At 41.3% G+C, this 22247-nt stretch overlaps 1 protein-coding gene across 4 annotated transcripts in view; it reads left to right on the top strand.

The window, feature by feature from the left end:
- The window catches only part of rbpms (RNA binding protein, mRNA processing factor), a 40524-nt gene that overhangs the window by 5441 nt on the left and 12836 nt on the right, over nucleotides 1-22247 (top strand). For 2 of the 4 annotated variants that reach the window (XM_074624369.1, XM_074624368.1), the window contains exons 2-6: nucleotides 11882-11959; nucleotides 13279-13317; nucleotides 16155-16217; nucleotides 19423-19573; nucleotides 21628-21755. In XM_074624369.1, the coding sequence (XP_074480470.1) occupies nucleotides 11882-11959; nucleotides 13279-13317; nucleotides 16155-16217; nucleotides 19423-19573; nucleotides 21628-21755 (459 nt within the window). The remainder of the gene's footprint in view (nucleotides 1-11881; nucleotides 11960-13278; nucleotides 13318-16154; nucleotides 16218-19422; nucleotides 19574-21627; nucleotides 21756-22247) is intronic. The other 2 variants (XM_074624372.1, XM_074624371.1) reach the window with 1 other exon arrangement.

Genomic DNA, 22247 nt, shown 5'->3' with positions numbered 1-22247 from the left:
AATTAATCATTTAGTGATTTTTCAAGCAAAAATACCAAATATTCCCCAGTTCCAACTTCTACAATGTGAGGATTGGCTGTTTTTTTTTTCTTGCCTTATGGATTAGTTGTTGGAAAAATAAACTATGTGAAGACGTCACCTTTAGGCAATTATGATGGGCATTGTTCTCCATTTTAAAGGAAAAAACAATTAATCAAGTACATAATCCGCAGATTATGGCTGCAACTAACTTTTATTTTCATCGTTTTTATATTTTCTCGAATAATCTATTATTTGTTTGGTCTATAAAATGTCAGAAAGTGCTGAAATATGTCTATCATTATTTCCCCAAAGCCCAAGATGACGTCTTCAAATGTCTTGTTTAGTCCACAACTCAAAGATATTCAGTTTACTGTCATAGAGGAGTAAAGAAATTAGAAAATATTCACATTTAAGAGGCTGGAATCAGAGAAGTTTGACTTTTTTTCCTTAAAAAATTACTCAAACCGATTATCCAAATAGTTGGCGATTAATTTAATAGCTGACAACGAATCGATTAATAGTTGCAGCTCCACCACAGATGAATCAACAATGACAATATTGATTAGTTGCGGCCCAAATGTTTATTATCAATTAATCATTTAAGTCATTTATCAATCAAAGCTCCTTCCAGGTTCAGTATTGAAAATATATTGTTCATTTATCTGATTGTTTTTAGGCCTATTTAATGTATGGCTCACAGCTAAGTACAGGTTGTGAGTACATGGAATGCATCATAGCTAACCGAGTCACCCGACCGAGCTTGACCTTTAACCTCCTTGCTGTCAGTTCTCCTCAAGCTAACGGGTGTTTATTTAAGCCTCCTCAGCCTCGGAGGTCCGCCGTCGAAACCGCACCTGATTTTTTGACAAATGAGTGAACACAGAGTATCTACCCTTTTATTGTTCCTCTGCAGTACAAAACTGTGTTTTACTTGAAATCGTATTCAAACCTGTCTCTCCTGGATGTTACAGTGAAACACAGCAGGAGCTTGAACCTCGAGAGGTATCTGTTGATTCTAGTTCCTGGCTGACCACGGACATGTAAGTGGATCTTTTACAAGCGCCCAAAGAGAAACAGAATATCACTCGAGCAAGAGTTCAGCAAATGCGCCGCATCTCCCCGGGGTGTAATTGGATTGTGCTTGGCCTGCTTTGGGTACCCACCAGGTCCTCTTCAAATAGCAGGTCATGTGGCCAGCGTGACCTTTTCCGTGAGGAGATGTAGGTGGGGAGGCTGTGCTTGCCGGAGGAAGCACGGCGAGGCGGAGGGAGGCCACGGCGGGGCTGCATGTAGCACGGCGGTGCGGGGCATGTGTGTGGTCCGTACTCGCGCATGTATCTATGAAAAGGGCACGCGGTTATATTAACGCTCTGTGACACGAGATGTTATCAGAGGGGAGCTCGGAGGGTAAAGTGGCCATGATAGGGCGACGGGGGAAGACATACAAAGAATGTCACGGATTGCTGAAAACTATATAAGCAGAGATTTACTGTAGATTAAGACAGATGTGCCATGAAATATAAGTTAGTAGAAAAACAGGCTCACACAAACCCTGCTCCACGTACCCGTCTGATAGGTAGGAGTTTATTTATAAAAGCGCAGGGGGGAATTGTCATCTTATCTTAGCCATTTGTCAGCTGCGCGACAAGAGGTATTTGAAAAGACAACAACAAGGCTTAGCGTCAGGAACGGCTGGCAAAGGAGCTAAACTGATGTGAGGAGAAAAGAGAGAAAGAACTGTACTAGATATTTAAATATATATATACCTACAGCTATATATAAACCGTTAAAACTGACCGAGAGTGAGGAGTGAAGTCTCTTATACGGCGCTGCTTTCCTTTTAAAGGCCTTAGTTGTCATCTTTTGCTTTGTAATTAATGATACACCGGTGAAGGAAGTGTGTGCCTAGACAGCATCAGCCATCTTGTCGTGCTTTGTCATACCATATTTATGTGCTTGTCCTGTCACCTCCACTTAATATTGCTTACAAACAAGCTATAATTATCCACCTTACAGTATACAGCGTCTCGTCTCCTTCACACTCCTTTTATGCTCTTCTAATTCTCTAAATCATCTGGTTTCTTCTCTCTATAACCCCCCCTTCTCTCCTTCTCCCTTTCTACACCTTTATCTCCCTTCCCCTACGTTTCCTTCCCCCCTTCCTCTCGTCCGTCCCACCCTTCTTTCTTCCCCTCTCTTTATCTCGTTCTCTAGCCGTTTCCTCCTTCTTTCCCTCCGCCCTGGCACTGTTTATATTTGCCACTCTTCTTCTCCTCTTTTCCTACCACTCCCTTCTTTTTTCATCCCGCCCCAGTTTAGTCCCAGTAGACCAACTCCTTATCCCTTATCGCCCCATACGTTGAAAGCGTGACCCTGAGATCTCTGAACAGAAGGACCGTTTATGGTCATGGGAAGAGCCCCGAAGACGGGAGCGAGCCAGGCAGAACGGTAACAAGGAGAAACTTGTCCGTCCCGACTATCCAACTGTGCGCAAGGTCAAAGCGTTCAAGATTAGCTTGAAAAGATGGGAAAAATCTAACCTAGAAAAGTGGACAGGCCTCGATGGATTAGCCGGCTAACTGGGACTCATGTTGTCCATTGTTGGCTTTAATGTTGTGCTTTTACAGGAAAAGAAGATTAACTTTTGCTCTTGTCAATCCACTTCTCAGGAAAGTACCTGTTATTGTAGGAATTGAGACTTCCTTCCATTGTTATGTAATATAAACGGCGTAAAGTGGAAAGTATTAGCTGATTAATTTATTAGTTGGTAATCAATTCAGTCATCTTTTTAAGAAACATGCTGGTTCCAGCTTCAGAAATCGGAGTATTTCATGCTTTTTGACATATATAATTGTGAACTAAATATCTTTGGGTTTTGGCTGTTGGTGGGATGTAACAATGAATATGTAACTTTAGACTCTTGGAAATTATAATGGGTATTTCTTTAAGTATGTTCTGACATTTTATAGACAATGATTATCAGCAAAGTACTAGATGAAGACAATAATCATTAGTTGCTGCCCTCGATTCAAGTGTTGTCACGATGCTGGAATTTCTAACTTCGATACAATACATTGAAAAATATTAGACATAAATTCACACAAAATTGTGGGCATAACATTTTTGATTTTTATTAAAATTTAAATAGCAGTGTGTGTGTGTATCAACTCACTGGCAGAGAGAAGAGAGAGTAGAAAGCGCAGCTGGTACTCGTGTATCGATACTGTGGAAAATGAATATTGAAACCATTTCAAATATTCAATATTGATATGTATTGATACTTTGATATTTTTGTTAACTCACTATGCAAAAACCATCTAGTAATACGCATCTCCCCTCAGATGCATTCAAGTGATTTAACTAGGGCTATCAATCAATTAAAATATTTAATCACGGTTAATCCCAATTTTTTTTTATCCGATCAAAATGTACCTTCAAGGGAGATTTGTCAAGTAGTTCATACTTTTATCAACATGGGAGTGGGCCAACATGCTTGCTTTATGCAAATGTATGTCTATATTTATTATTGGAAATCAAAACAATGACAAATATTGTCCAGAAACCCTCACAGGTACTGCATTTAGTATAAAAAATATGTTCAAATCATAACATGGAAAACTCAAGCCCAATAGGCTGTAACAGCTGTCAGTGTATCAGTGTGCTGACTTGACTATGACTTGCCCCAAACTGCATGTATTTATCATAAAGTGGGCATGTCTGTAAAGGGGAGACTCGTGGGTACCCATAGAACCCATTTACATTCACATATCTTGAGGTCAAGGGCCCCCTTTGAAAATGGCCATGACAGTTTTTCCTTGCCAAAATTTAGTGTAACTTTGTGGCTTATTATTTACCTTATTTACCTTCCTTTGCGACAAGCTAGCATGACATGGTTGGTACCAATGGAATCCTTAGGTTTTCTAGCTTTAAAACTGAGCTCGCTACAACCTAAAAATCATTAGTTGTATTAATGCGTTAAAGAAATCAGTGGCGTTAAAACAAATTTGCGTAATAACAAACGCGTTATTATCACGTTAACTTTGACAGCGGCCATAAGTGAAAAATAATAAATTTTTGCAGCCCTAAGTATGAGATCTTTAAGTGCTGTCACCAATAAACACAAAGGAACAGCTGTACTATCACACAAAGAGAACACATTAGCAGTATAGGCTTACATTTCTTCATGGAGACACGGAGGATGACTGAGTATCGACTGTTGTTTTTGTCTCCTCTTGCACCGGACACTTAAACCCTCTCTGCCCACCCAACCTCAAAACCAAACAGTTTAAGGTGTCCACTTGGGCAGGCGGCAACAAAAGGGAGTCCAGGAAAGGCAAGACGCGGACTTGGCCGATTAGTTCGCGTTAATGAGTGCTTTGGAATGTGAGGTCCATTCATGGAGACGCATCAGATAAGAGAGACGAAGCAAACTAGTATGAACGATTTTGATGAACTCTAAGCTGACAACCGAGGAGTCAAACTGATGTGTAGCTGACAATCTCTAAATGACACCTTAAGGCCTTTTCGTCGAGGTCAAAACATATTATGTGTCGTTAAGACTCAAGAGTGTTCTTTTCCAGGTTGGTTTAAAAACAAGGGAAACTGTTACGGAAAGGGGAAGAAAAGAGCAAGAGCAGGAAAAATGCAGTAAAGTGGACGCTTACTCGCTTTTCCTAGGTCATTTGTTTTAAATGTCTTTTAAAGGTTAACCTGTTGGAACATTTACAGGCCCTCACTGAGCTGTAATTGTTGGTCGAAAGCACTTGTGGGAGTAAGAGAGAGAGAGAAACAAAGAAACTCTCCTCTTAAGAGTTCAGTCGTGATGTTTGGAGTGTGCTCAACCTCACAGTTGACCCCATGACCCGCTCCTAACCTGCGACCCCTGACCCCGAGTGTGAAACTCGACCCGTTTAACCCCGGCGATTAACGGACAAACGGAGTCATCCATTTATGGTCGCTTGACACCTCTCGGGCCTGCAGTCTCTCACTCTTCACATTCTCCAACTGGCGAGGATGATAGAGAGCGATGTCAACGCAGAGTGGTGACAACTGAGAGTGCGGGAGTCTGTCAGTTAGACTGTTTTTAATAATGCAGCGCTCAACTGATGCAAGAAAACTTAACTTGTCCTGAGCTCACGCGGGCTTATGGGTAGACTTTGATTCTAGCTCGGTCACAGCGAACCAAGACTTGTGTGTGGGTTTGCAATGAAATATTTTATCTGAGCTTTCACACGCAGGTGATCGCGGCATTGTTGCGAACGCACGCTACAATAGGAGACTGTATCCTCTCTCTCTCTCGAGGCTTCAAGGTTAGAGCTGTGTCCTGCCACATCTGGCTCCGAGGACCTGTATCTATTAACTTGGCTGTCACACTCTCACACACACACACAGGGAGGGAGAAAGAAACACATAGTAATCATCTCACATCGCACCAAGGTCGTGTCCCTCATTTCAGCCAGAATGAGCGGTCAAAAAAGCACTCAATTAAAGTCGGGGCAAATATCTGCAGGAAGTCACACAGTGCTGCAGAGCGTAATGAAGCAATAGGTGTAACACATTTTTATTTAAGTCCACAACGCACGCTGAATAGAAATGACACATGAATAAGTTGCGAGGCCATTTAATTAGACAAATCAAGCAGCCTTTTTTTAACGGCTGACAAATTGCATTCTGTGCTGGAGAAAATGTGAAATAATTTGAAGCAAGTTTCCAGACGGCTATTGTCCTAACTATGGAGCAGTTGTGGTGTCAATTTTGGCGTTGTTAATTAAAGCTTCATGACATTTGATAGTGGAAAGGCGGTTTGGAGGAAGGTCAGGGCCTAAGTTAGCTTTGTAGTTTTATTAGTAAAGCCAGGAAAGACATCATTGAGCTAAATTGATCCTCCTTTGTAATTTTGTTCATTAGTCTGGCTCATTTAAAGGCAAAATTTTGGTTTATTACAGGTTTGGCCATCAGTTCTATCGGTAGTACTAGTATACTCTCAAAGTTAAAGGTCTTATTGATAAAAATTTTATATATATGAATATTTAAAAAAATAATGCAGAATAAAAGTATGGCTTTTCCTGGAAAAAAAAAATTGTGATTGTGAATTAATAATTTAAAAGATTTTGGCGGGTCCGAAATGATTTGTTTATCTCTGTGGAAGATATCTAACGTTTGGTTCCCACTTCTAACAAGGCTTGTGAGCCAATAGTAAAACAAAGTTGGTATCACGTGGTATCTCTGGGTTGTTAGTTAGTGTGGAAAAAAACAGATAAATGGCCGAGATTGACGGTAAGTGCCTAGCAACGACTTGTTGTGAAGTGAATGCAATGGAACGGGGGAGGGAGAATGAGAAATCTAGTGGCTGAAAGTTATCAATGTTATCAATAGAACTTTTAGTTGCTTAAACAGAAGCAGTCAGACAATCAGACAGATTCCTTCCCGAAAAGGTGAATACAAAGGGCAACATTCTTCATTGTAAACATCCAGACCGACTTCCTGGTACAAATTTGACCAACTGTTCTTGTCGTTGAGGGATTATTACACTTTAGTTTTACTTCCAAATGAAGTGGTTTGGATAACCTTTGGCAACCTTTATGATAGTCTGAGTGTTGGACTTTGTATTAGCAATATCATTTGATTACAATACAATTGGTTGATTATTTAATTAGTTTATTGACAGAGAAAATATTCAACAACTATTTTGATAATTGTTTAATTGTTCCAGTAATTTCCAAGCAGTAATGTCAACCATTCTGAGGTTCCAGCATCTCCAATGTGAATATGTGCGGCTTTTCTCAGTTATAAACAATAGTAAACTAAATATTTTAGGGTTTTGGACAGTTGGATGGATAAAACGAGGACTTTGATAACGTCACCTTGGGCTCTGGGAAATAATGATGCCATTTTTCATTATTTTCTGACATTTTATTGACAGAAGGATTAATTGAGGAAACTAGTGTAGTGCCCCTTTGTGGCGTACTCGTTCGGAACGAGCCGATTGCTTGGCTCCCAGTAGCCTCCCGGTATTGCTGTTTGTAGCGTTGTTGGGGACTTTTGACCGTTCGTAGCGAGTGTCGTAGAGCCCTGAAGCCTCGCCCCCAATGCTGAACAGAGCGCTGTTCACTTGTATATTCAAAGTTTATTATTATTGAACGTGTCACAGTACCAAATGCACCAAATTCGACAAAGCACTCCGTGGGGTACCCAGCAATTCACCCGGCAAGTGTGAAGTAGATCGGATGAGCTGTTCTTGAGATATACGAAGGACATACGGAAAGACTGAGATTTCTCGCTTTATAGTTGGATAATGAAGATAAGTAATTGATGATGAAAATAATCGTTCACAGGCCTAGTTCCCAGAACTCAGAATTTACTTTTGTGAGTACAATCTTGCAGAAACTAAAAAACAATCTTAAAATAGTTGTGCTCAACCAGAGTTCTCCTTTAAGATAACAGACCCCTCACCCCTCCTTCTCCAGCCTTAGGGTGGCACCAGCAAACCTTCAAGGTGCAATGATAGAGTATCAATAAGGTGATGACCTCATCCGGGGCTTTGTGGAGTCAAGGATCTCTGATTAGAGGTGCATTGATCCCCTGGGACTCGCTGCAGAAGTGGCCTTAATAGGATGTGATGTTTTTTGGCCTGGGGCTCCACACTGCTGCTGTACTCCGCTAAGGCGTTGCCAGGGAACTGCACTGGTACGCCGGCTGTGAAGCACTCAGCTGGCTTGTGGTAGGTAGAGGCTGCTGCTTTTGATCGAAACCTGCCTTGGTGTTGGTGTGCGAGCACGCCATAAATGGTCAATGATTCAAAGGCCCGTACCAGGCCACTCAGCACTATGGAAATGCAGGTATGTGACTCACGAGGGAACCAATAAAACAATGCTTCTAAAACCCAATAAAACATGTTTATGTTTTGCTCTTTTACGAATCTGCTCAACCCCTGGCTTGACCTTCGGTTTACTACATCGTGAAACTTTCATGTTTCACTTTACCTGGCGGCAAAGCGTTTACAGCGCCCTTATTCGAGCTGGTCTCAAAGCAACATAAATAAGAGACCGATACTGTAACCAACAGCAGATGTCGGCAGGGGAGAGCTGTTGACACATGTGCCCGTGAATCATCCACGTATCCATCCAGCGTGTGCAGTCGGCTCCACACACCGGACACACGGCGAGTCGATCATATATCACAACAGCTGACGTCAGGAAGTCTCAGGAATGAGGTTCGGCGCAGCCAAGAATGTCCCATTGTTCGGAGTGTGTAGACGACTCATTGTTGTGTGTGTTTGTCTTAACTCGTGCAGCATATCAAGCTCTCAAGCGTCTTAATGGCCTCAGGATAGGAGTTAAACTAAAGATGGGATCTTAGATAACGGGGCGAATGAGCGTTGGATGACGAGATTTTCTTAAGATGTTTGCCAACTTTCTGATTAAGGTACAATTTGAGGAAACGCTGCAGTCTACATGATTATCATGTAAAAAATGACCCATATTATTACTGTAATCTTATTTGAAAAGTCAGAGCCAATGCTGCTGAAGTTTTGGCATCTTTTTGTGGTCATTTGCAGCTTTAACAAGATGTTCAATGAAAACAAAACCAGTCCCTAATAGAAATTTCAAACCTACAGTATTGATGCCAGTCTTTGCGACTTGGTTGTCTACCCCTTAAAACACCTTTTTGGATGTTTAGTTTCATTTTTAGCTTCTGTTTCTACACTTTTTAACCACCGCACTTTTAGTTTTCTCAGCTTCAACTGCTGTCAGTGCTCGCCCTTGCTCGTGTCTGATTGATGCCATCCTGTTCTGCCTCTTTGTTCCTATGTAACTCCATATAAGGAGACCCTCTAAAAGAGTTGATTTAACCAGAACTGCCGGAGACAGAGCCCAGTGACGGCCCTGCAGGGTTCAGCTCGACTCAGATAAGATAAGATAAGAGAGAAGGTGAGAAAGTCGAGGTGAGATATCTTGGCAGGATGGCCGGCTTGGCACTCGCCGGCTATCGCTCCCACCCCACCCCCCCAGTTGCTAAGCTCCTTTGTTTGTGTGTTGCTCTGCCTTTGGCATCAGTGGTGCGTCTCAGGTTACATGTGGGAATGAGGTGTAGTGTTAGTTCAGCAGTTCCTTTGTCCCCCGAGTTGTGAATCTACTATCTAATGAATGCGGGAGCTTTGAATCTACTCCGTGTAATTGCATAGCTACAGTTTTATTCTAAAACTCGGCCTTAAATAGAATCAGAATATTGAATGAAAAATTAAATTACACATCCAAATCCACTATCGCATTATTGATGTGGGCGTGTTGGGTGGAGTCGGTTTGATGCACACAGTCTATTGTTTGATTTTGTCCCATGTGCACTAAAGCAATTATTTTCTTGTACCAAGCCAACTTCAATTAGGTGATAATTCCAGGTATGAGGTGTGATTAGTGCCTGGTTATTTAATAAAATTGTCTAGAATAATTTAATGTCTGCCGCAGTTATCTTAGTACCACTTTATTGGAAAAAAGGGAGGATTTAATTTTAGTTAGAAATACCTGCAACTCCATACCGACCCATTATTTAGGACAGACATATCTACAATGACATGTTACAATTAGAATTTTCCTGTTTATTTGTCTCCAATATGTAACCAGATCTGCATTCGTGAGCTGTGACTGAACGTCTCAACACCTGCGTCTTGTAGTGCTGCTATGTCTGTGTTTACTAAATGTTGCCATTGGCGCTAATGTGTCTGCATATGTGTTGAAAGAACTACGGCTGTTCACACAAGCCTTTTTCAGACATGGCAGCCAGGTTGCTGATAGTGTTATTTAAGGAACCAGTGCTTTGGCAAATTTACCCAGTTGAACAGTGTCAGTATCTGCAGGTACCCCCAGTATTGTAAGCCCATTCTAGAGAACGTTTTACCACTTTCTATTTAATACATCAGCTCTTAAAGGGATAGGCATGGGGATATGGGGTAAAAACCCTTTTGTTTTCTGAGAGTTAGATGCTGCATATTGAATGAACATTTATTTTTACTGTTCTTTCCTTAAAGACAATTTTTGGGGCAGCGCAGTCTCTATTTTACCTTAAAGGACGGGTCATTATTTATTTAATTTTTGAGGTTTTTATATCATTCTGTAGCTTCGCAGTGGTGTTCTTTATGTATTTAGATTAAGTGTTGAAGTGTGTATATTTTACCGTCAAAATGCTATTTTCCCAAGTCCAAGCCCTTCTAAAAACTTTGGTGGTCGGCACGCTCCCTGTTTGGAGAAGCAGAAAGATGTACCGGCACGGAAGCTAAGAAATGTACTGCTGTTGGACGCCACATTAGTTCGGATCCAAAAGTCACATAATAACACAAACAAACCAACCGATTGATGCAGCGGTAGAACAGTAACTCCGGTGTTCTGCGAGGTAAAAATAACTGTTTTTGTGAATGGAGTCTGGTGGCTTTGGAAACGGCGATATAGCGGCTTCAATTTCCCTTCGGAAAGGGTTGTCTTATGGCAAGGTGAAACTGATGTTGATTTTTTTTAGGTGGGCCTTTTTTTAATGTGACTCTCTGTCAGACAGCCCTTTTCCGACATGGAACTAAAGCCGTTATCTCTTCAAAACCACTGGACTCCATTCACAAAAACAGTAATTTCACCTTGCAGAGCACGGGAGGATACATACAACCCCACTTACAAAAAATCTGAACTATCCATTTCAGTTATTTCCAAACTTAGCACAGCTAACTTTGACTCAGGTAGTGCTATAGTGTTCACATTATTCATAACCTTATTGATTAGCTTCATAATTAACCTACTTAAGTAACATACGTCACTGCTTTTTGCTAATGTCTGAGTGGGCTTTTCCATTTGAAAAAAACAGACCCACCCTTTAACTGTCTTAACATTAATTCTTAAATTGTCAGTTTAATTTTCAAGTTCTTTATGAAGAAAAAAATCTGTATCAACACCTCTGCTGTTCTACTCACACAGCTCTGTCTGACATTTGAGTAGCAGACTTTAAGAAATATGTTGCTTAACTGTACTCTTTACATTTTAGTGCACAGTAAATGTTCTCAAGTACATTTTCCCCATAGTTTCCATAGCAATATTTCAGGTTTATCCCTTTTCTCAGCACATACAGTATGACAGATGCGTTCACCCCCACCCACCCACTATCAGCTGCCTTGTGTCTCTTTCTCACAGTCTACCTCTTTTCATCTCCACATTTCTTCATCTCACAGGGTTGACTTTGAGGTTGTAGGTAACATATGCAGCTCAAAACGTTGGCTTTACATTTGAAAATAGTGGTAAATTGAGATTTTGCTCACTGAAAATGTAGGTGTGGCCTACTTTTGACAAACGTAAACTTTCCCTGCAGTCCCCTTAGAGTGATAACGCTGCATTCGTTTTCTTCTCTATCAACACACATAATAATTATAGAAACTTTTCGAGTCGCCTTCTCTCGCTCAGTACGAACCGCAACAATAAAAGTTTCCTTTAGTCTCTCTTTGCGAACATATAAATTGTAATTCCCCAGCAATGCCTGCTCAAGTTGCAAGTTGAAAAGTTCAAATGTAAAACAGAGGCTAGAGTTGCGAGGGAGGATTGCCATAAAACACAGCAGGCCCGTAGATTACACAAGAGAATACAATACACTCACTGTAGAAAAAGGTGTGTGTGTGTGCGTGTGATACGGTGTGTGAGTATGTTTGCTGAGCTGAAAGACATCCCTATCAGTATTTGAAAATCTTTTAGTGAGAAAACTATTTAACTCATGTTCATTGTCCTTTTCCTCATTACCTCATCTGTTACTGTCAGGTACTGTATGCAAGGTAGCTATTTATAACTAGTGGAGGTTAATGAAATATACATGATCTCTTTCTTGTCTTCCTCAGGTCCGAACGCTATTTGTCAGTGGACTACCACTGGATATTAAGCCGCGGGAGCTCTATCTCCTGTTCAGACCATTTAAGGTATGTTTGTATGTTTTTTAAATGGATGGGCCGCAGCTATTCTTAGCAGCTTTTCTTTCCAGCAGTCAATGGGACCTCCATTAATGGTGATGAAATAAACGGCAATGGAAACTCTCCCGCGAGGTTCAAGTGTCTGTGTTCCCAAAGCCGAGGTTCAATCACATCTTGATCCACGGGAAGCTTGCATGTGTGTGTCTCATGGAAAGATGGCTCGTTGCCTGAGCGACACAAAAACAAAGCTATTTGCTTCACCTCAGAAACTTCACTTTTGTCACAGGCACAAAGAGCCCTAGAGTTTAGTTCAGGTGACTGCATGTAGATGTTGCAAGACGGAGAATAATGCACTGCAATGGCTCAGCATCAACACAGTCAAAGTGAGTAATGGCACAATTGCTATGCATCTAATCTCCCTCTTAGATAATGCTCATGGTATGTACTCTGAGCAAATGGTTTACATCATGAGCGTTGAAAGCAGTAAATCTCGATTAATCAGGTAAGACACAACAATCGGTCCATGTGGTTTTCATAAGAGCCCTCTGACTCATGAAACAACCTGGCTTAGTCAGGGGTGACACTGCAATGCAAAAATATACTTTTGTTAGGCAATATTTTGACACAAAATAATATGTATTTACACAACGTATTCTCATGCAACGGTTCGTATGATATCTTACGAAAAAGTTATTCCTCCTTTTTTGTTCATTTTCCCCCGAATGTCCAGCAACATGTGTCAATTTCCACTTGCTAAAAGCATACAGTATTTTCAAAATAAACTTCCGTCTTCACAGGAAACAACTTCCTTAGGTTTAGGCAATAAAACAACTTAGTTAGGCGTAGGAAAAGATCGGCTTGGTTAGCATTAGGCAACAAAACTACTTAGATAGGTTTAGGCAACAACACTACTTAGTTTAGGTTTAGGTTTAGGAAAAGATGGTGATTTGGCTTTAAAATAACTCTGGAAGTTGCGTAACTTAAGTACGCAAGATACGTAACAAATAAGTCAAAGTTTGGGTTAAAATAACACCAGAAGTGGCGTTACTTAAGTACATAAGTTACGTGACAAATAAATCAACGTTGACTTCTGGAAAGTCTGTTATTTTTTGACCCACCAATCCACCCCGACGTCCTCCCTACGAGGCTGGTTCACGATTATGTGGATTACATACAAATTGATGTTGTGGGATATACATGAATTACAGTGCATTACTTTCCGTAGGTATACTGTAGCTACGAACGGTGTATGAGAACAGCCTGATTTACATCAAATTAAAGCTGTTGTCATGGTTAAAAGACACTCACATTTTCTTTCTTTGTTTCAGGGCTATGAAGGCTCCTTGATAAAACTCACTTCTAAACAGGTATGCTACAAGACACACTGAGGGCTGTGTTTCTATACACATAAACTAATGAGTGAAAACAGTCTCTCATCATGCTGTTGCTGTTTACATTACTCAGTTTCTTGCTTATCAACACCTTCAATCTGTTTGTCTCTCCATTGTCCTATTTTTCTTCCCCTCTCTTATGTTCTCGGCACGTTGACTATGACGGATTAGCACCCTTTGTCAGGAGGTACCTGGAATCGCAAAAAAAAAAGAAAGTTTATTTGGGGGGAGGGAAGGGAAAAAGTGTTGCACCAACTTGCCTTTGGCAGTCGGATAGTATGCTTGTAGTCACACACAATCGACTCCGGTGGGATGCGCGGGGATGGGAAGGGAGACGGGGAAAAATAATTTTTGAGGTGTCTAAAGCGAACGTTTTGACAAGAGCAGTACTGACGGTTGAGTTTTTTGCCTCGAGGGGTGCGGGACTGAAAATGAGCTCTGCTGACAGGTGTCCACATCCAGAGTTAAGCAATTTAGCTACACGTCAGTGTACTTATTACCACATTACACTGTTTCCCATAAAGACATGACATGCTCATTAGAAGGCTTTAGGGCGATTTAGATCAAATGTGCTGAGTATAATACCTCTAAAACTACAACAAAGGAAAGCTTCTTTTTTCCGCTGGTGAAATCTCTTCAGAACAAGTAAAATCCCATTGCATGGTTTGGGATTTCCCCCTTTTTTTTTTGGTTTCATTGTGGTTGCATGCTGTCAAAAACTTTCAAAAGGCAATTAGCAACTAATATACTTTTTATATTTAAATACATTCAGGTCCAGTTTATCTTTGTTATCAGTGAGAGTTGTTGTGATACTATTACTATTAATGAATTGTTTGTTGTTGTGTCTAGTATAACAAGTATTTTTGCTTAAAAAATGACTTAAAGAGTAACACCCCCTGAAAATCTTGTTTTTGTTGACAAGTGGTTTAATTTCTCACCGTGCTGCTTTGAAGTATAGGTGTACTCCAGGACTCTGTGACATCGCTGTTGAATGTTAGGGGTAGAAATCTACAGAGGCTCCACGATACGATATTATCACGATACACTATTATCACCATACGGTATCACAATACGATATCATTACGATACAATATCACAATATGATATTATCACGATACGGTATCACAATACAATATTATCACAATGTGATATTATTTCAGTGCGATATTGTCACAATATGGTATTATAACGATACGATATTATCACGGTACGATATTATCACAATACGATATTATCACGATACAATATTATCACGATATGGTATTATCACGATACAATCTTACCACAATAAAATATTATCATAATACGATATTATCACGATGTGACATCACAATGCGATATTATCACGATATATGTTTTAAATAATAAAAGACGGATACCTGACGTCCGTGTATCGATACAATATTGACACGCAAAATATCGCGATATAATGCTGTATCAATTTTTTTCCCCACACCCCTGATCTTCGATTAATCGTCGCGGCTGTAATTGTGATCAAAGTTTTACAGTTGAATCCAAAAGGCCCTCACTTAACCTGCAGGATTCCACATTTCATAATGTAGAAAATGTGGTCTGCGCAGGTTTTGCTCTTTTTTGTTTTGCCCGTTTAATGAATAAGTGAGAAACTCAGCAACTCTTTGTGCACTTTGGCCTCTCTTTGCACCTCACCATCTTGCCTCATACTTTCCAAATAGCCATCTTTTTCCATGACAGACGTGAAGGGATGCTTCAGGTATAGCTAAAGCTGGTGTACAACATTCCTCAGGCTCGTCTTTGTTTTGAGCGACTCCCCTCTCGACTAATGGCGATAACAACGGCGGCATAAATCAATCGATCTCCGCCTCCCATCCAGTCCGAGAACACACGGCCATCTCCATATATAGCAAGAGCCAGATCTCAGACCCTTTCTATTTATATTCCCATTACGCTTCCTCCTCCTGACGTCTTCACTTAGTCCTTCTTTTTTTTATCTTCTTTTCTTTTTTCCCTCCTCCTCCTCCTCCTCCTCCTCCTCCTCCTCCTCCTCCTCCTCCTCCTCCTTCTCTTTCTCTACTTGTTCAAAATTCCCACAACCCAAGACTGCTTTTCCAGATCACACGCAGCAGTGCAGCCCCACGGGAGCAACATGTTTAGAGATTTCATTTCTCTCCTCACCCCCACCTCCTCCCAACATCCCCATCCACGCACAAATACACCACAAAAATGTGCATTCTTTGTTCATACCTGCAACGGCGGTTAGAAATGTGACAGCCGAACCTGCATCACTGTGCTCACTCACCTTTGCGGCTTCAGAATACAAAACAAGCACTGGTGAAATAGATGTATTGCACGGTTTACAGCTGACAGGCCTGTTCAAGGAGGTCTTAAAAACTATTTCTACCTCTTTCATTTTTATCCTCACCTTTAACCTCTAAATTCTCCTTCTCAAGACCTCCTTTATTTATCTTCTTGTTTCTCTCTGTCTTCTCTCCTTTTTCAGCTTTCACCCCCCTCTCTCTGCCTCTCTCACACTCACTCTTACATGCACTTTCTCGCTCTCACATTGCCCGTATTTGGGCATAGGGGAGCTGAATGATGAACTCTCCTTGTACGATGTAAGCGTCCAGCCTCAATCTCTCTCTCTCTCTCTCTCTCTGTCGCCACGGTTTTATAAACAGGAGGAGAGACAGAGAAAGATGGGGGTTGGGTATGATATAAAAAAAAATGAAATAATAAAAAAAACATGTATATGTCACTCAGACAGAAATGCCGACTCAGTTTTCTGCCTTAAACCATGTTTCTTCCCTTTTTGTTCTGTCTTCTTGTCTCCCCAGCCGGTGGGGTTTGTCAGCTTTGACAGTCGATCAGAGGCGGAGGCTGCTAAGAATGCCTTGAACGTAAGTGTCATGCCCTCTTCGTGCTCCTCTCAAGCACCCAGCTCGGCGCTAGCATATCTTGTGATGACTTGGGATCGCACATCTCTGCCTTCTGTGCAAATGCATTTGAATCCCAGACATTCCTACATTTTCTATCGCATGCACAAAGGCAGGAAAAAGGTGGTGAAGACAAACATATCATGGCTGCTCTAAATGTTTCTGTTTGAGTAAATAAATCCTTTTTCTTAAAGCTCTGCCATGGATCCTGCAAGGTCAGGAGGAACATTAGCTCTTCTTCTACATATAAATAGCAGATATTGATCTAGGGTTTAATTTGAATCTCACTTATTTCAGAATGTGGCTCAGTAGAAAAGCCTTGATGAGGCGGAATATGAAACAGAGCCCATCCTCGCAGGGTTTTATTCAGCTCTCTTGAAACAAAGTATAGATAGACATTAATGAACACCAAGCTTTATTTTCCCATTGTTTTTTTAAAGGTGTCTAGATATGCACCTAGTGCTTCTAAGGTTTTGTTGATCCCTTTGTCACCAAAAAAGATCAGTTTTATCATCCTCCTAAAAGTGGGACCGTGACAACGCAAGCGTCAACTTTCAGATGTTGAGACATTGGTGCGCATCAAAGGCAGAGCAGAGTTGAAGAAAGGATAAAAAATTATCATCTTATTATTATTATGAGCCAACAATAGTCTGACTGTTTTTCCATAGAATCGCTCAGCGGTGCTGAGAATTGAACAGCGCTCTTGTTTTTTGGGGGAAAGCTGCGTCCCGGGGGTCATATGGAGATAAGCCAGATTTTGCAAACATCTATCTGCATATTGAAATATGGGAAAGAGGGAAAGGAAAGGGGATTTGTTTCCCCATCATAAAATAACACTTGATTCTCGCAACAACACCATTACAACAATTACAATCACCACCAAAACAAATGAACGCAGAAGTGTTAGGACGCCACATGTTAAGGTAGAGATTCAGTTCAAACTGAGATGTGCTCAGGCCTCATTATATCCATGTACCTTATTATACCTTTGTAGCCTCGCCTGGCAGAAGCTGTGAGCGCACTGAGCCAAGGCAATCCTAGTTAATTCCCTCCCCTTCATGAGAAGAGCCATCCCTCGCTTGTTTCAGCTCAGCCTGCAGGGACGAGCCGAGAAAACCATCCTTGCACGCTCTTTTTGCTGCAGAGAACTTCACTATTGACTGCTCTTCTCCTCCATTGATCTGACCTTCCGTGTTTTCTTATGTGTCTAAATTCCTCCTGGCCTTGTTGCTACCACAGCAGGCAAACAAACAGCCGCTTTGTTTTTTTGCATGAAGAAGACCATTGTTTGTGTCCCATTTCTTGGTTTTCATCAGAAAAACGATTTGGACCGCTGCACATGTGGACATCAAACTGTAAGAGGGAACCTTTACTTGGCTTGTCATGAGCTCTGGTATATCAGAAGGCTTCTAGCGTTGGCATCTCAAGAATTTGCCAGAATTTTTTGGCTCGCCATGAGCGGTGACGCTTGCAATATGTCACGGCGAACGGTGGATTTGATGTCATGATATTAAGTTACAGTTCAGTAGGGGGCATAGCAAATGCCTCGTGGCTCGTCTGACCGTGGTGTAGGTGACATCTTGCGCTAGCCAGGTTTGTGTCATCAGGTTCTGATTTTCAACCGTGCTGTCAGCCGTCATCATGTGCGTCCAACCAGAATAACACTTTAATCCACAGCGAGCCCCTCTACAACAACGGGCTTCAAAGTCTAAGCGACTGAAACTGTCTCCTCACCGCTGAGATTTTGGCAGTAAGTTCAGTCATAAAATGCTGAAAGACGAAAAAAATACAACCTGACAATTCCAGATATCAGCCAAGTCCCAATGGGCATCTAAACAACACACAACAAGGCTGAGAAGGAAGCGGAAGTCATGCTTGAGAACCATCTCCTCCGCGGTCCAAATTAGTCTGCTTCATCACTTCTTCAAGGCACAAAACTATCAATTGCTTCCTCCTATTTATAACATCACCAATTCAGTGTTGAACAATTCATTCTGTCAGGTTGTTTAAGGCACGGTTGCTAAAGCAAAGTATTAGTGTTACTAATGGGTAACATCATTAAGTCATCATGTGGTGAACCCTAATGTTGGTCAACAAAGACGCCTCAAAGATGTTGACTTTGAGAAACCTTCCAGCATTCACATGTTGACTGGGAACAATGTGTGGGAACAAAATATGTGGTTACTCCTTGCAGGACATTATTAGTTAATACGCAAAGTTGATTGTCATGTAAAACAATTTAAACAGGTGGAAATCTTCAAATATATGAATTGAAACCATAGACTGTATATAAGAAATGGACGTAGTCACCCTGACGTCTCCCACTGGTTTGTGGACTGCTGTTTTGAAGCCTGGAGTTAGGCATTTTGGCTGACGCAATCTTGGATTTTGGCCGTCTCCACCTTGGATTTTGGCCGTCGCCATCTTGGTTTTTGCAACCAGAAGTGACATGAGAGGGTGGAGCTAAGTACAACCAAACACTGAATAAGACGTTTTTAGGCAACCAAAATGTTACAATTAACTTTCATGCAGTGAAAACCGACTATGAAAGGGTTAAAGTTGTAAAACAAAAACACCCTGACCGGACAAAGCCGTGGTAGAGACATGTCAATCACGAGGTAGCCACGCCCTAAAGCATACCCTGCTTTATAGTCTATTTTACTGTAAATGGGACCATAATTTACTAAATGAACATCATGCTGTATTGAAGAAGATTTGAAACTAGCGATTGAGACCATAAACTCATGTTTACAATGTTTACTGAGGTAATAAATCAAGAGAGAAGTAGGGTCATTTTCTCATAGACTTCTATACAATCAGACTTCTTTTTGCAACCAGAGTCGTCGCCCCCTGCTGGCTATTAGAAAGAATGCATGTTTTCTGCATTGGCTTCACTTTTCAGACCCGGAGGTTGCCACCATCTTGTGTTTGATTCCATCTCACAACTAACATGTCTGATATTTACTTTTTTAACCTTAATGATAATCAACAATATAAATTGTGTAATAAAAAACTGAATATATATATTAAAGAAAATACAATGCTGAGCGAGTCCTTATGATATTTGAGCTTTTTGATCAATTAGTCCAACTCATCTATTCTAAGAGCATGGATAAAAGCTTGCTATGAAACTATATTTTTGCTGACACATCTTTCTGTTTGATCTCAGGGGGTCCGGTTTGATCCAGAGATCCCCCAGACCCTTCGGCTGGAGTTCGCCAAGGCCAACACCAAGATGGCCAAGAACAAGCTGGTTGGCACTCCCAACCCCCTACCCTCCCAGCAGAGCCCTGGGCCACAGTTCATTAGCAGAGACCCCTGTGAGTACCTCCGACCATTTGTCTTATTACTTTTTGTCTGTTGCTGCTTCCTTTGGCCATTAGTTATGCTCTTGTTTGAGGTGACTGGACAGCTGTTTCCCTTTTAGGACTATTAGCAGAGGAGTTGTGCTACAGCTGTGACTATGCATGAAAAACGGATATTGACTTGGCTGCTAATCACTGAAAAGTATGCTTTTCTTTTAATGATGTTGTGTTTGTTCCTTATTGAAACATCTTCATGTAGAAACAAGTTAATGGCATTTCCAAAAATTGGATCGTTCCCAACTCTTCATGCAAAATGTTTCTTTGAAATCAGATTCTGTGCCTTAACGGTTTAACTTGATTAGAGTTCTCCCCCTAAACTACACATGCCCCCTGCTACAGTAGATTAATGATTCATAAACAGTTCATGTTCACTGTTAGCCATTGCTCTAATTATTTGGACCCAAGGCCTTTGAGTATCAGGCATGTATGAAATTTGCTAATGCAGCTCTGTTGAACCCCCCCCCCCCCCCCCCATTAAGTTAAATATTTTTCTAAGGGGTTAAGGATTCTGCAGGAATCAGCCATTGATAGTTGAACATAGGCCAGCTGTGGTTGTACATTCCTCCTAAATGACCAAAGCACTCTTATCTTGGATCTTTTTTTTTTTTCGCCAGAGAAAGGGCGTGTACTCGGGGGCCTCGGTGGAAAATGGAAGGAAACGATTAATGAAACCATGACGTAATCACCAGTAGAGAAATTGCTGTCATTTCCTGATAAGAGATGTTTAAATCAGCCAGTTTTCTGATCATGCTGTGATTAACATTTAGCAGGAGACGCAGAGAGCACAAAATGCTTCTTACGATTTAACGTCTATCTGATGGTTCTTCAGTGAGCTGCTGTCTGTTCTGATTCTGCATTTTAAATGTACACTTACTCTGTACCACTCTGCACTGACACCTATCTCTTCACTCATGCACTACGCTCTTCTTCCACTTTATACTCGACTCAGTGAGTGAATCATCATATCTGGGATGGTTTCCTCTCATTTTATCCTGAATTAAGTCAGCTTTGCTGATTTTAGGGGAGTATAATTGACTGTTTGGTAATCCCTGCCCCCTTAGCGAGTGTTGCTACGCCTGCTAAGCTTTCCGTTCTCACACGGGACGTATGCAGTTTACGATAATAACAAGAGACAGATTTACCACTCGAAACACTTTCAGACACTAATATCGTACTAAATTATTACTATTACTAAAAGGTAATAAATCGCAATATATCTTATCATATAACATATTGCAAAATGTTTAAAATCACAATAAGATCGTATCATGACTTAAGTATCTTTATAATATCGTATCGTGGGGCCTCTGGTGATTCCTACCCCTAAACATAATGCAGTTTGGCGGCATAGCTTACAAACATGTTCATATTTCAAACTATGTTTTCACTTAAGGTTACAAGAGAATAGTCAAACATAAGTTTGTCTTGTTGGCTGGGGTTGCTGTTGTGGAGGCTAATCTTCCCCTAATCCAATAAAAAGCCCAAAACGCCTAAACTCTCATAGCCTGGTTGCTACTATAAGTAGTGAGCTAGTGGATGGATATGCTAACGATCGTAGCAGTAGGTTTGAGTAGTTAAACACACACTTTCGTACACTTCCGCTTTTGTGTTTTTGTGTTAAAAAACACACACCATCCTCCAAATAAGATAATAGTATGCCAAATACTATTGCTCTCACTACAGCCCAATGCACACCGCTTTGGCATGTTGAGAAATCCAAGGCTTGTCAGGCCTGCCATGCCTAGTTACGGTTGCTAAGCAATGATTGGACATCGCTGTTTGAGGGTTTAGCGAACGGTCAGTTGGTTTAAAGACATGAAAATGAGAGGAAGCTTCTTCAGATAGCTCATACTCACCTGTAGCGCACCTTCACGACCATCTACACTGCCGCCGCTGCCACCTCCACCTCCACCTTCACCTCCACCTCCACCTCCACCCTGTCTCTCTAGCCACCTGCCCATCCACTGGCCACTCTCCTCACTCCACTCCTCCTCTTCTTCTTTCCACAGATGAGCTCACAGTGCCTGGTCTATATCCCAGCAGCCCAGACGTGTGGGCGTCTTACCCGCTGTACCCGGCGGAGCTGTCACCGGCCCTCCCACCTGCTTTCACCTACCCCTCCTCGCTCCACGCTCAGGTAACCTGCAAACCCATCCCCTTCCTCCCCCACCATTACCGCCAGCACCACCTCGACCACTGCCCCTCGCCTCTTCCTGAGCCCAAACGCACAAATAGCTGCTGCCGTCAGCCTTGAAATCACTCTCTTCTCCATCCCATAGATGTACGCACTACCAAGTCTCATTTGCAGATTTACTGATATACTGTTTAGCTGTACTTCTACTGGTTAAACATGTATTATTTTGAAGTCAATGGGGTTGTTTGGATTTGGGAGAATTTTCCTATTTTTCTTACGTGTTATAACAATCACATTATAGCTTAAAACTACCATTTCTGAAATCCTAGTAGTCACATCCATCTGCTATGAATGTGCTCCATAAAAAAGCAGGAAGTGGATCATGAATTTGATGTATCGGATTTGTTTTTTGATAATGAAATAATTGACTTTATAAATATTTAATTTACAGGGTGTAGTCCATTTTTGCAGGCGTGTAATGCTGTTTTACCCTCC

The sequence above is a fragment of the Sebastes fasciatus genome, chromosome 22 (assembly GCF_043250625.1).
Source record: "Sebastes fasciatus isolate fSebFas1 chromosome 22, fSebFas1.pri, whole genome shotgun sequence".
In the NCBI taxonomy this organism is placed as follows: Eukaryota; Metazoa; Chordata; class Actinopteri; order Perciformes; family Sebastidae; genus Sebastes; species Sebastes fasciatus.
Note: the sequence above shows the minus strand (reverse complement) of the source record. Positions and strands in the feature narration are given on the sequence as shown.